Source organism: Oncorhynchus mykiss, chromosome 3 (assembly GCF_013265735.2).
Source record: "Oncorhynchus mykiss isolate Arlee chromosome 3, USDA_OmykA_1.1, whole genome shotgun sequence".
NCBI lineage: Eukaryota > Metazoa > Chordata > Actinopteri > Salmoniformes > Salmonidae > Oncorhynchus > Oncorhynchus mykiss.
Window position 1 is genome coordinate 10,209,356 of NC_048567.1, and position 15,092 is coordinate 10,224,447.

General features: G+C 44.7%; 1 protein-coding gene across 8 annotated transcripts in view; it reads left to right on the plus strand.

The window, feature by feature from the left end:
• Positions 1-15,092, plus strand: part of LOC110508830 (protein tweety homolog 1) — a 46,399-nt gene that overhangs the window by 28,918 nt on the left and 2,389 nt on the right. For 2 of the 8 annotated variants that reach the window (XM_036968390.1, XM_036968391.1), the window contains 7 exons: positions 4,604-4,679; positions 4,821-4,876; positions 5,170-5,262; positions 5,374-5,466; positions 5,560-5,699; positions 10,381-10,548; positions 14,165-14,243. In XM_036968390.1, coding sequence (XP_036824285.1) covers positions 4,604-4,679; positions 4,821-4,876; positions 5,170-5,262; positions 5,374-5,466; positions 5,560-5,699; positions 10,381-10,548; positions 14,165-14,243 — 705 coding nt within the window. The other 6 variants (XM_036968400.1, XM_036968404.1, XM_036968392.1 and 3 more) reach the window with 5 other exon arrangements.

Below are 15,092 nucleotides of genomic sequence, written 5' to 3' on the forward strand. Positions count from 1 at the left end.
GGTACAGTAGATCTATACAGTATGGAGAGGGACAGTAGGTCTATGCAGCATGTAAAGGTACAGTAGATCCATACAGTATGGAGAGGGACAGTAGGTCTATGCAGCATGTAAAGGGACAGTAGATCCATACAGTATGGAGAGGGACAGTAGATCTATACAGTATGGAGAGGGACAGTAGATCTATTCAACATGTAAAGGGACAGTAGATCTATACAGTATGGAGAGGGACAGTAGATCTATTCAACATGTAAAGGTACAGTAGATCTATACAGTATGGAGAGGGACAGTAGGTCTATACAGTATGGAGAGGGACAGTAGATCTATACAGTATGGAGAGGGACAGTAGATCTATTCAACATGTAAAGGTACAGTAGATCTATACAGTATGGAGAGGGACAGTAGGTCTATACAGTATGGAGAGGGACAGTAGATCTATACAGTATGGAGAGGGACAGTAGATCTATTCAACATGTAAAGGGACAGTAGATCTATACAGTATGGAGAGGGACAGTAGATCTATTCAACATGTAAAGGGACAGTAGATCTATACAGTATGGAGAGGGACAGTAGATCTATTCAACATGTAAAGGTACAGTAGATCCATACAGTATGGAGAGGGACAGTAGGTCTATGCTGCATGTAAAGGGACAGTAGATCCATACAGTATGGAGAGGGACAGTAGATCTATACAGTATGGAGAGGGACAGTAGATCTATTCAACATGTAAAGGGACAGTAGATCTATACAGTATGGAGAGGGACAGTAGGTCTATACAGTATGGAGAGGGACAGTAGATCTATACAGTATGGAGAGGGACAGTAGATCTATTCAACATGTAAAGGTACAGTAGATCTATACAGTATGGAGAGGGACAGTAGATCTATACAGTATGGAGAGGGACAGTAGATCTATACAGTATGGAGAGGGACAGTAGATCCATACAGTATGGAGAGGGACAGTAGATCTATTCAACATGTAAAGGTACAGTAGATCTATACAGTATGGAGAGGGACAGTAGGTCTATGCAGCATGTAAAGGTACAGTAGATCCATACAGTATGGAGAGGGACAGTAGGTCTATGCAGCATGTAAAGGGACAGTAGATCCATACAGTATGGAGAGGGACAGTAGATCTATACAGTATGGAGAGGGACAGTAGATCTATTCAACATGTAAAGGGACAGTAGATCTATACAGTATGGAGAGGGACAGTAGATCTATTCAACATGTAAAGGTACAGTAGATCTATACAGTATGGAGAGGGACAGTAGGTCTATACAGTATGGAGAGGGACAGTAGATCTATACAGTATGGAGAGGGACAGTAGATCTATTCAACATGTAAAGGTACAGTAGATCTATACAGTATGGAGAGGGACAGTAGGTCTATACAGTATGGAGAGGGACAGTAGATCTATACAGTATGGAGAGGGACAGTAGATCTATTCAACATGTAAAGGGACAGTAGATCTATACAGTATGGAGAGGGACAGTAGATCTATTCAACATGTAAAGGGACAGTAGATCTATACAGTATGGAGAGGGACAGTAGATCTATTCAACATGTAAAGGTACAGTAGATCCATACAGTATGGAGAGGGACAGTAGGTCTATGCAGCATGTAAAGGTACAGTAGATCTATACAGTATGGAGAGGGACAGTAGATCTATACAGTATGGAGAGGGACAGTAGATCTATACAGTATGGAGAGGGACAGTAGATCCATACAGTATGGAGAGGGACAGTAGATCTATTCAACATGTAAAGGTACAGTAGATCTATACGTATGGAGAGGGACAGTAGGTCTATGCAGCATGTAAAGGTACAGTAGATCCATACAGTATGGAGAGGGACAGTAGGTCTATGCAGCATGTAAAGGGACAGTAGATCCATACAGTATGGAGAGGGACAGTAGATCTATACAGTATGGAGAGGGACAGTAGATCTATTCAACATGTAAAGGGACAGTAGATCTGTACAGTATGGAGAGGGACAGTAGATCTATTCAACATGTAAAGGTACAGTAGATCTATACAGTATGGAGAGGGACAGTAGGTCTATACAGTATGGAGAGGGACAGTAGATCTATACAGTATGGAGAGGGACAGTAGATCTATTCAACATGTAAAGGTACAGTAGATCTATACAGTATGGAGAGGGACAGTAGGTCTATACAGTATGGAGAGGGACAGTAGATCTATTCAACATGTAAAGGTACAGTAGATCTATACAGTATGGAGAGGGACAGTAGATCTATTCAACATGTAAAGGGACAGTAGATCTATACAGTATGGAGAGGGACAGTAGATCTATTCAACATGTAAAGGGACAGTAGATCTATACAGTATGGAGAGGGACAGTAGATCTATTCAACATGTAAAGGTACAGTAGATCTATACAGTATGGAGAGGGACAGTAGATCTATTCAACATGTAAAGGGACAGTAGATCTATACAGTATGGAGAGGGACAGTAGATCTATTCAACATGTAAAGGTACAGTAGATCTATACAGTATGGAGAGGGACAGTAGGTCTATACAGTATGGAGAGGGACAGTAGATCTATACAGTATAGAGAGGGACAGTAGATCTATTCAACATGTAAAGGTACAGTAGATCCATACAGTATGGAGAGGGACATTAGATCTATACAGTATGGAGAGGGACAGTAGATCTATACAGTATAGAGAGGGACAGTAGATCTATTCAACATGTAAAGGGACAGTAGATCTATACAGTATGGAGAGGGACAGTAGATCTATTCAACATGTAAAGGTACAGTAGATCTATACAGCATGGAGAGGGACAGTAGGTCTATGCAGCATGTAAAGGTACAGTAGATCTATACAGTATGGAGAGGGACATTAGATCTATACAGTATGGAGAGGGACAGTAGATCTATACAGTATAGAGAGGGACAGTAGATCTATTCAACATGTAAAGGGACAGTAGATCTATACAGTATGGAGAGGGACAGTAGATCTATTCAACATGTAAAGGTACAGTAGATCTATACAGTATGGAGAGGGACAGTAGATCTATTCAACATGTAAAGGTACAGTAGATCTATACAGTATGGAGAGGGACAGTAGATCTATTCAACATGTAAAGGTACAGTAGATCTATACAGTATGGAGAGGGACAGTAGGTCTATACAGTATGGAGAGGGACAGTAGATCTATACAGTATGGAGAGGGACAGTAGATCTATTCAACATGTAAAGGTACAGTAGATCTATACAGTATGGAGAGGGACAGTAGGTCTATACAGTATGGAGAGGGACAGTAGATCTATACAGTATGGAGAGGGACAGTAGATCTATTCAACATGTAAAGGTACAGTAGATCTATACAGTATGGAGAGGGACAGTAGGTCTATGCAGCATGTAAAGGTACAGTAGATCTATACAGTATGGAGAGGGACAGTAGGTCTATGCAGCATGTAAAGGGACAGTAGATCCATACAGTATGGAGAGGGACAGTAGGTCTATACAGTATGGAGAGGGACAGTAGATCTATACAGTATAGAGAGGGACAGTAGATCTATTCAACATGTAAAGGTACAGTAGATCTATACAGTATGGAGAGGGACAGTAGATCTATTCAACATGTAAAGGTACAGTAGATCTATACAGTATGGAGAGGGACAGTAGGTCTATACAGTATGGAGAGGGACAGTAGATCTATACAGTATGGAGAGGGACAGTAGATCTATTCAACATGTAAAGGTACAGTAGATCTATACAGTATGGAGAGGGACAGTAGATCTATTCAACATGTAAAGGGACAGTAGATCTATACAGTATGGAGAGGGACAGTAGGTCTATACAGTATGGAGAGGGACAGTAGATCTATTCAACATGTAAAGGGACAGTAGATCTATACAGTATGGAGAGGGACAGTAGGTCTATTCAACATGTAAAGGTACAGTAGATCTATACAGTATGGAGAGGGACAGTAGATCTATACAGTATGGAGAGGGACAGTAGATCTATACAGTATGGAGAGGGACAGTAGGTCTATACAGTATGGAGAGGGACAGTAGATCTATTCAACATGTAAAGGTACAGTAGATCTATACAGTATGGAGAGGGACAGTAGATCTATACAGTATGGAGAGGGACAGTAGATCTATACAGTATGGAGAGGGACAGTAGATCTATTCAACATGTAAAGGTACAGTAGATCTATACAGTATGGAGAGGGACAGTAGATCTATACAGTATGGAGAGGGACAGTAGATCTATTCAACATGTAAAGGTACAGTAGATCTATACAGTATGGAGAGGGACAGTAGATCTATTCAACATGTAAAGGTACAGTAGATCTATACAGTATGGAGAGGGACAGTAGATCTATACAGTATGGAGAGGGACAGTAGGTCTATTCAACATGTGATTCACTCAGTAAATCAATAGAACAGGCAGTGGGTCAAGTGCTGCTGTCAGATATCTGAGGAGGGATGTGTGTCTCTGTTAACTTTTCCCTTGTGATCTCTCCCTCAATTTCTCTCCCCCTTCACCTCTCTACCTCTCTCTCTTTCTATGTATTTCTTTCTATATCCCTCTCTACCTCTCTTCCCCCACTACCTCTCTCTGCATCTCCAGTCTGTCAGTGACTTCTGTACAGATCCTAACACCTTTGTGCTCAACTCCACCCACTTCAACTCTGGGACCAGCTCAGGTACAGTATTGCATCGCTGCACACTAACGAAGAGTCTCTGATCATTACATTCATATAGCCGTTCATTTTGATGCTGAAATGCCCTGACACACTTTATTCATTGCCTATTGATGGTCTGCTGCTGTCCTCTGTCCTATCCAGACGTGTTGGATTATTACCTGACCTGCAGCAGACGTATGAACAGCCCTTTCCAGCAGGTAGTAACTGTTCTCTGTAGATGCTGTGTCTCACGTAGTGGTGTTAGGGGATCAGGGTTTCAATAACACATGGACTCTTCTGAGTGCCCTGAAATTAGTGGGCTGGACCAATGTAAATAAATGGGGGTTTGGATTATTTCTGGGCAGCTCTGTAATTCCAACCCTGGTGGCACTGATTATAGGACAGTAAGTAAACTTGTATTATCTGATAGGTATTGATCAGGATGTTTATAGATTATACTGTGTTAGCATGATGATGCTAAGCAATATTTTCAATGACCTGTTGTCTGCAGCTGCTGACCCAGTCACAGAGGTCCCTTTCCAGCATCCACACACACCTATCCAGCCTGGACCGGAATGCTCTCCCACAGGTCCCCAAGGCAGAGGTACGTCACACAGGGCCAGGGTGCAACCCATGACACAAAATGGCTGCCAAATACATAAAACACAGTTCATGAAACTAAGTGTGAAATTATCCTTGCCTATTGTTGTTGTAGAAGTCACTCAGGGAGGTTCAGCAGATTCTCAATGCCACAGAGGGCAACTTTCACCAGCTGGTGGCGCTACTCCACTGTCAAGGTCTCAACAAGGTAGGCCTGGTGTTTAACATGGGGTGTAATGGTCTCTGGTGTGTTCTTGCTGTTTTCTCAAGTCTTTTTGCTCTTTCTGTCTCTGTTTCTTAGGATTATATTGACTCTTTGAAAGGCCTGTGCTCTGATGGGATGGAGGGATTGCTCTACCTCTCTCTCTACTCTTTCCTTTCGGCTCTGGCCTTCACTGCCATCCTCTGTTCCCTGCCCGGCGCCTGGAGAAGCTTCCCCAGGTGTGTGTGTCTGTGTGTGTATGAGAGAGAGAGATAGAGAACGAGATATGTTATTGATGTCATAATGTTGTTGCTGAAATCTTCTACATCATAGTTTAACATTTCCTCTGAACATGCTCAGCAGTAAGGTAAGGTTGTACTACAGTGGGGAAAAAAAATATTTAGTCAGCCACCAATTGTGCAAGTTCTCCCGCCTGTAATTTTCATCATAGGTACACTTCAACTGTGACAGACAATGAGAAAAATAATCCAGAAAATCACATTGTAGGATTTTTAATGAATTTATTTGGAAATTATGGTGGAAAATAAGTATTTGGTCACCTACAAACAAGCAAGATTTCTGGCTCTCACAGACCTGTAACCTCTTCTTTAAGAGGCTCCTCTGTCCTCCACTCGTTACCTGTATTAATGGCACCTGTTTGAACTTGTTATCAGTATAAAAGACACCTGTCCACAACCTCAAACAGTCACACTCCAAACTCCACTATGGCCAAGACCAAAGAGCTGTCAAAGGACACCAGAAACAAAATTGTAGACTTGCACCACGCTGGGAAGATTGAATCTGCAATAGGTAAGCAGCTTGGTTTGAAGAAATCAACTGTGGGAGCAATTATTAGGAAATGGAAGACATACAAGACCACTGATAATCTCCCTCGATCTGGGGCTCCACGCAAGATCTCACCCCGTGGGGTCAAAATGATCACAAGAACGGTGAGCAAAAATTCCAGAACCACATGGGGGGACCTAGTGAATGACCTGCAGAGAGCTGGGACCAAAGTAACAAAGCCTACCATCAGTAACACACTACGCCGCCAGGGACTCAAATCCTGCAGTGCCAGATGTGTCCCCCTGCTTAAGCCAGTACATGTCCAGGCCCGTCTGAAGTTTGCTGTTATAATCTCCACCCGGCACAGCCAGAAGAGGACTGGCCACCCCACATAGCCTGGTTCCTCTCTAGGTTTCTTCCTAGGTTTTGGCCTTTCTAGGTAGTTTTTCCTAGCCACCGTGCTTCTACACCTGCATTGCTTGCTGTTTGGGGTTTTAGGCTGGGTTTCTGTACAGCACTTTGAGATATCAGCTGATGTACGAAGGGCTATATATATAAATGTGATTTGATTTGATTTGATTTAGAGAGCATTTGGATGATCCAGAAGAAGATTGGGAGAATGTCATATGGTCAGATGAAACCAAAATATAACTTTTTGGTAAAAACTCAACTCGTCGTGTTTGGAGGACAAAGAATGCTGAGTTGCATCCAAAGAACACCATACCTACTGTGAAGCATGGGGGTGGAAACATCATGCTTTGGGGCTGTTTTTCTGCAAAGGGACCAGGACGACTGGTCTGTGTAAAGGAAAGAATGAATGGGGCCATATATCGTGAGATTTTGAGTGAAAACCTCCTTCCATCAGCAAGGGCATTGAAGATTAAACGTGGCTGGGTCTTTCAGCATGACAATGATCCCAAACACCCCTCCGGGCAACGAAGGAGTGGCTTCGTAAGAAGCATTTCAAGGTCCTGGAGTGGCCTAGCCAGTCTCCAGATCTCAACCCCATAGAAAATCTTTGGAGGGAGTTGAAAGTCCGTGTTGCCCAGCAACAGCCCCAAAACATCACTGCTCTAGAGGATATCTGCATGGAGAAATGGGCCAAAATACCAGCAACAGTGTGTGAAAACCTTGTGAAGACTTACAGAAAACGTTTGACCTCTGTCATTGCCAACAAAGGGTATATAACAAAGTATTGAAAAACTTTTGTTATTGACCAAATACTTATATTCCACCATAATTTGCAAATACATTCATTAAAAATCCTACAATGTGATTTTCTGGATTTTTTTTTCTCATTTTGTCTGTCATAGTTGAAGTGTACATATTATGAAAATTACTGGCCTCACTCATCTTTTTAAGTGGGAGAACTTGCACAATTGGTGGCTGACTAAATACTTTTTTTGCCCCACTGTATATAGAGGTGTATCTTTAGGTGTGGGTTGACGTACTGGATGGGCATGTAACTCACTACTGTACCTCCAGGTCTGTCAGAGCTTCTGTCTGTGTGTCTGTCTGTAGTAAACAGCTTCCAACTGTGTCACAGCCATGAAGGGAAAAACAGATTCAGGGATCAACAAGGGGATTAATTTTTTCTATTTGTGAATATCGATGTAAAATTAACAGGAGGTCTGTATTCCAAAGGACATTGCTGAATGCACCATCACAAACCCATTAATTGAACAGATAAAAAAAAATATATACAGTATTGTGCAAAGGTTTTTGGCAGGTGTGAAAAAATGCTGTAAAGTAAGAATGCTTTAAAATAAATAGACATGTTAATAGTTTTTATATTTATCAATTAACAAAATGCAAAGTGAGCGAATAGAAGAAAAATCTACATCAAATCAATATTTGGTGTGACCACCCTTTGCCTTCAAAACAGCATAAATTCTTCTAAACTGTACATTTACAGTTTTTGAAGGAACTCGGCAGGTAGGTTGGCTCAAACATCTTGGAGAACTAACCACAGTTCTTCTGTGGATTTAGGCAGCCTCAGGTGCTTCTCTCTCTTCATGTAATCCCAGCCAGACTCGATGATGTTGAGATCAGGGCTCTGTGGGGGCCATACCATCACTTCCAGGACTCCCTGTTCTTCTTAACGCTGAAGATAGTTCTTAATGACTTTCGCTGTATGTTTGGGGTTGTTGTCATGCTGCAGATTAAATTTGGGGCCAATCAGATGCTTCCCAGATGGTATTGCATAATGGATAAATATCTGCCTGTACTTCTCAGTATTGAGGAGGAGTACTTCTCATTTTTATGGAACGGTCTGCCTACCCATGTCAGAGACGCAAACTCGGTCTCAACCTTTAAGTCTCTACTGAAGACTCATCTCTTCAGTGGGTCATATGATTGAGTGTAGTCTGGCCCAGGAGTGGGAGGTTGAACGGAAAGGCTCTGGAGCAACGAACCACCCTTGCTGTCTCTGCCTGGCCGGTTCCCCTCTTTCCACTGGGATTCTCTGCCTCTAACCCTATTACAGGGGCTGAGTCACTGGCTTTACTGGGGCTCTCTCATGCCGTCCCTGGAGGAGGTGCGTCACCTGAGTGGGTTGAGTCACTGATGTGGTCATCCTGTCTGGGTTGGCGCTCCCCCCCCCCCCTTAAGTTGTGCCGTGGCGGAGGTCTTTGTGGGCTATACTCAGCCTTGTCTCAGGATGGTAAGTTGGTGGTTGAAGATATCCCTCTAGTGGTGTGGGGGCTGTGCTTTGGCAAAGTGGGTGGGGTTATATCCTTCCTGTTTGGCCCTGTCCGGGGGTGTCCTCGGAGTGGGCCACAGTGTCTCCTGACCCCTCCTGTCTCAGCCTCCAGTATTTATGCTGCAGTAGTTTATGTGTCGGGGGGCTAGGGTCAGTTTGTTATATCTGGAGTACTTCTCCTGTCCTATTCGGTGTCCTGTGTGAATCTAAGTGTGCGTTCTCTAATTCTCTCCTTCTCTCTTTCTCTCTCTCGGAGGACCTGAGCCCTAGGACCATGCCCCAGGACTACCTGACATGATGACTCCTTGCTGTCCCCAGTCCACCTGGCTGTGCTGCTGCTCCAGTTTCAACTGTTCTGCCTTATTATTATTCGACCATGCTGATCATTTATGAACATTTGAACATCTTGGCCATGTTCTGTTATAATCTCCACCCGGCACAGCCAGAAGAGGACTGGCCATCCCACATATGCTCTCTCTAATTCTCTCTTTCTTTCTCTCTCTCGGAGGACCTGAGCCCTAGGACCATGCCCCAGGACTACCTGACATGATGACTCCTTGCTGTCCCCAGTCCACCTGACTGTGCTGCTGCTCCAGTTTCAACTATTCTGCCTTATTATTATTCGACCATGCTGGTCATTTATGAACATTTGAACATCTTGACCATGTTTTGTTATAATCTCCACCCGGCACAGCCAGAAGAGGACTGGCCACCCCACATAGCCTGGTTCCTCTCTAGGTTTCTTCCTAGGTTTTGGCCTTTCTAGGGAGTTTTTCCTAGCCACCGTGCTTCTTCACCTGCATTGCTTGCTGTTTGGGGTTTTAGGCTGGGTTTCTGTACAGCACTTTGAGATATCAGCTGATGTACGAAGGGCTATATAAAATAAATTTGATTTGATGATTTGATTTGATTTGAGGAGACCATTAATTCTGACCAAATCCCCAACATTTGCAGAAATTAATTGATGATAATTAGCACCTGTTTGGTATAATTGTTTAATCATACACCTGACTATATACCTACAAAATCCTTGACTTTGTGCAAGTGTACCTACAATAATTGATGCTTTGAAGGCAAAGCACACCAAATATGGATTTGATTTAGATTTTTCTTCTGTTCACTCACTTTGCATTTTGTTTATTGATAAATATAATCTATTAACATGTCTATTTTTGAAAGCATTCTTACTTTACAGCATTTTCTCACACCTGCCTAAAACTTTTACACAGTATTACTATTTTACAATTTTTTTTTGTTGTTGTTTTCTTGTACAGTAAGGTAAAAGTACACAGATGTTGTGGCTGTCTTCCACACATGAAGAGTGTGTTCCGTATCTGTTCCATAGGATTTCACAGGTTCATACAAAGTGTTACCAAAACCCCTAATTGTTGTTCTCATGAGTTCTCCTCTCCCCTCTCTCTGACGGGCGACAGTGATTCCGAGGAGTATGAAGATTCGGACAGCGAGAGCGAGGACCCCTTCACTTCCCATCAGGCACGTAGACAGCCGGTCGCGGGGTCTCAGCGAGGGGCCTTGCCCCCCTTCTATAATTACCAGGGAGGCGGGTGGACTCCTCCCTTTTCTAGCGCGCCACCCCTCCCGTGAGTAACACAGACACACAGACACACACACAGACAGACAGACAGACAGAGTTGCCTCAGAGAGACCCCCCGGGAATAAGATGAAGTTTCCCCCAGTCACTGAGCCAAGGTCAGTTTTTTTTTTACAATAGTGGTTGAGGATGAAGACTTGGGGGAGGTTAAGCTGATCCTAGATCTGTGCCTTGGTGTAACTTCAACTCAAAGCTCCCAACTGAAGCCAACAAGATCAGGACACTCATATAGGCCCAGTATAGAGTAGTGGAGCGTGCATGAACACACACAGACCTACTGACTAAGTCTGCTATGTTAATGAGCAAAAGTAAAGGATAGGTACAAAACAGAGACACACAGAGGTTTTAGATGCACAGCTTGAAAAGACACACATATTTACTTCACCACACCCTGTAATGTTAGCATACATGAACACATGGCAAACATTTGACATTGGAAATACATTGGATATAGTTCTACCTCACACCCACCCAGACATGTACAGTGATGGAGTAGTCAGAACCACTCTGCCTCCATATAGACACATACAGATCACTTTGTCAGGGGAAGCAAACACACGCAACGCAGACAGACACACAGATAGGTCTGCTGTGGACTGCAAGGTAGGCAGAGAAACAGACACACAGATAGAGAAATAGACCCACAGATAGGTCTGCTGTGGACCGCAGGGTAGGCAGAGAAACAGACACACAGATAGGTCTACTGTGGACCGCAGGGTAGGCAGAGAAACAGACACACAGATAGAGAAACAGACACACAGACAGGTCTACTGTGGACTGCAGGGTAGGCAGAGAAACAGACACACAGATAGAGAAACAGACCCACAGATAGGTCTGCCGTGGCCCGCAGGGTAGGCAGAGAAACAGACACATAGACAGGTCTAATGTGGACTGCAGGGTAGGCAGAGAAACAGACACACAGATAGGTCTGCTGTGGACTGCAGGGTAGGCAGAGAAACAGACACACAGATAGGTCTGCTGTGGACTGCAGGGTAGGCAGAGAAACAGACACACAGATAGGTCTGCTGTGGACTGCAGGGTAGGCAGAGAAACAGACACACAGATAGGTCTGCTGTGGACTGCAGGGTAGGCAAAGAAACAGACACACAGATAGGTCTGCTGTGGACTGCAGGGTAGGCAGAGAAACAGACACACAGACAGGGCTACTGTGGACTGCAGGGTAGGCAGAGAAACAGACACAGGCAAGGCTACTGTGGACCATAGGGTAGGCAGAGAAACAGACACACAGATAGGTCTGCTGTGGACTGCAGGGTAGGCAGAGAAACAAACACACAGACAGATCTACTGTGGACTGCAGGGTAGGCAGAGAAACAGACACAGGCAAGGCTACTGTGGACCATAGGGTAGGCAGAGAAACAGACACACAGATAGGTCTGCTGTGGACTGCAGGGTAGGCAGAGAAACAGACACACAGACAGATCTACTGTGGACTGCAGGGTAGGCAGAGAAACAGACACAGGCAAGGCTACTGTGGACCATAGGGTAGGCAGAGAAACAGACACACAGATAGGGCTACTGTGGACTGCAGGGTAGGCAGAGAAACAGACCCACAGACATATCTACTGTGGACTGCAGGGTAGGCAGAGAAACAGACCCACAGACAGGTCTACTGTGGACTGCAGGGTAGGCAGAGAAACAGACACACAGACAGGGCTACTGTGGACCGTAGGGTAGGCAGAGAAACAGACACACAGATAGGGCTACTGTGGACTGCAGGGTAGGCAGAGAAACAGACACAACTCCAGAAGTCTGTCTTTCTGTGTGTCTGTCTATCGGTCTGTCGCACCTTCCAAGACAGACATAGACCGGTCCGATCGATCACTCACAGATCTTGAGTGTGTTTCAAATGACACCCTATTCACCATATAGTGCACTACTTGGGGCCAAGTGTCCGAAAGTAGTGCACTATATGGGGAATATGGTGTCATTTTAGACACAGGCCTTAATACTGCGGAGATATGAGGCTCAGGTTGACCTAGGTAAACCCCATCACTCCCACCCACCATCCACACTGTGGTGTCCAAGTCTCATGTTATCAAGTCTCTCAAATTACTCTCACCTCTCTCTCTTTCTGTCTCTGTCCTTTATTATTTCTTTATCACTCTCTCACTCTCTCTCGGTCTTTCACTCCCTCTCACTGTCTCTTCCTCTCTCTCACTCCCTCTCACGGTCTCTTCCTCTCTCTCACTCTCTCTCGGTCTTTCACTCCCTCTCACTGTCTCTTCCTCTCTCTCTCACTCTCTCTCGGTCTTTCACTCCCTCTCACCGTCTCTTACTCTCTCTCACTGTCACTTCCTCTCTTTCACTCCCTCTCACTGTCTCTTCCTCTCTCTCACTCTCTCTCTGTCTTTTACTCCTTCTCACTGTCACTTCCTCTCTTTCACTCTCTCTCACTGTCACTTCCTCTCTTTCACTCTCTCTCACTGTCACTTCCTCTCTTTCACTCCCTCTCACTGTCACTTCCTCTCTTTCACTCTCTCTCACTGTCACTTTCTCTCTTTCACTCTCTCTCACTGTCACTTCCTCTCTTTCACCCCCTCTCACTGTCTCTTCCTCTCTCTCACTCTCTCTCGGTCTTTCACTCCCTCTCACTGTCACTCCCTCTCACTGTCACTTCCTCTCTCTCACTCTCTCTCGGTCTTTCACTCCCTCTCACTGTCTCTTCCTCTCTCTCACTCTCTCTCGGTCTTTCACTCCCTCTCACTGTCTCTTCCTCTCTTTCACTCTCTCTCTCTCTCTCTGTCTTTCACTACCTCTCACTGTCACTTCATCTCACTGTCACTTCCTCTCAATGTCTCTTCCTCTCTTTCACTCTCTTTCTATACTTTGCCAGTCCAGTTAATGCCCTAAGAAGTGTACTTTCCTACCTTATGTCTTAGCATGTAGAACATAACTAAATGCCAAGTCCAGTTGGTGTATTCAGGCGCTGTAAACACTGTGATCGTCAGTGGCCCTAGCCTAGATCTAATAGTAACAGTATCATGACCAAACTGCCCAGAGTAAAGTAACTCAGATTCCAGGTACCCAATAAACAATAAGAATGCAGTGGACTCCTGATAAATGCTCTGGTTTGGGGCCGACTAGAAAGCACACACTAAAGTGGAGCATGTGGATATCCAGAGCAATTAAAAATGAATGTATTTTGAATTGGGACTGGTGAAGTTTTAAATTGCCATGCACGTACACGTTGTACACAAATGTGCATTTCATCATTGTACATGACTTTGCATTTCCCAAAGTGGACTTATCAGGAGTGCACTGTGTGTATAATATCTGTGTCCCCCATGCTGAAACCTCCAGCTATCCCCCTGCCTACGTAGATATAGTGCCCTAATAACACTAATGCCACCAGTTATAAGGAGGTCCGTTTCTACATCACCATTTCTCTAATCGCTCTTCCTCCCTTTCTCTTCTTACCCCACCTCGGTTCCCTCCTTTGGTCCACCTCCCTCTTTTCGTCTTTCTCAATGTGTCTCATCCCTTTTTCCCCTCTCTCTCACTCATTCTCCACTCCTGCTCCTCTTCCTCCTCTTCTGCCTTCCTGCTTTTCCTTTCGTTTCCTCTCTCTTTCTGTCTCTACACAGGACTCCAAACGTTTCCTCCAATGGCAACCCTGGCTATGAGAGCCTACCCCTGACTGACAGGCAGTCCCCACCCCCCTCTGTGAGTTCCTTTGTATTCGTGACATCCTAATCTGTGGCATTTATCATCACTATGCATGTAAATCGTCCCTCGAGGTGTTTTTTGCCTGTACGTTTGTTGTTAGTCGATAATAAACATTCTGGATATAACTAACTGGTGATGGTGGTGGTCATGGTGGTGACGGTCAAGGTGGTGATGGGAGTGGTGATGGTGGTCATGGTGGTGATGGTCAAGGTGGTGATGGGAGTGGTGATGGTGGTCAATGTGGTGAAGGTTGTGGTGGTGATGGTAGTAGTGATGATGGTGGTGATGGTAGTTGGGATGATGGTTGTGATGGTAGTGGGGATGGTGGTGATGGTAGTGGGGATGATGGTGATGGTAGTGGGGATGATGGTGATGGTAGTGGGGATGGTGGTGATGGTTGTGATGGTAGTGGGGATGGTGGTGGTGGTAGTGGGGATGGTGGTGGTGGTGATGGTAGTGGAGATGGTGGTGGTGGTGATGGTAGTGGAGATGGTGGTGATAATCGTTGTGATGATAATAGTTGTGATGGTGGCGATGATAGTTGTGATAGTGGGGATGGTGGTGATGGTAGTGGGGATGGTGGTAATGGTTGTGATGGTAGTGGTGATGATGGTTGTGATGGTATTGGGGATGGTGGTGATGGTAGTGGTGGTGATGGTTGTGATGGTAGTGGTGATGGTGGTGATGGTAGTGGGGATGGTGGTGGTGGTGATGGTAGTGGAGATGGTGGTGATAATCGTTGTGATGATAATAGTTGTGATGGTGGCGATGATAGTTGTGATAGTGGGGATGGTGGTGATGGTAGTGGGGATGGTGGTAATGTTTGTGATGGTAGTGGTGATGATG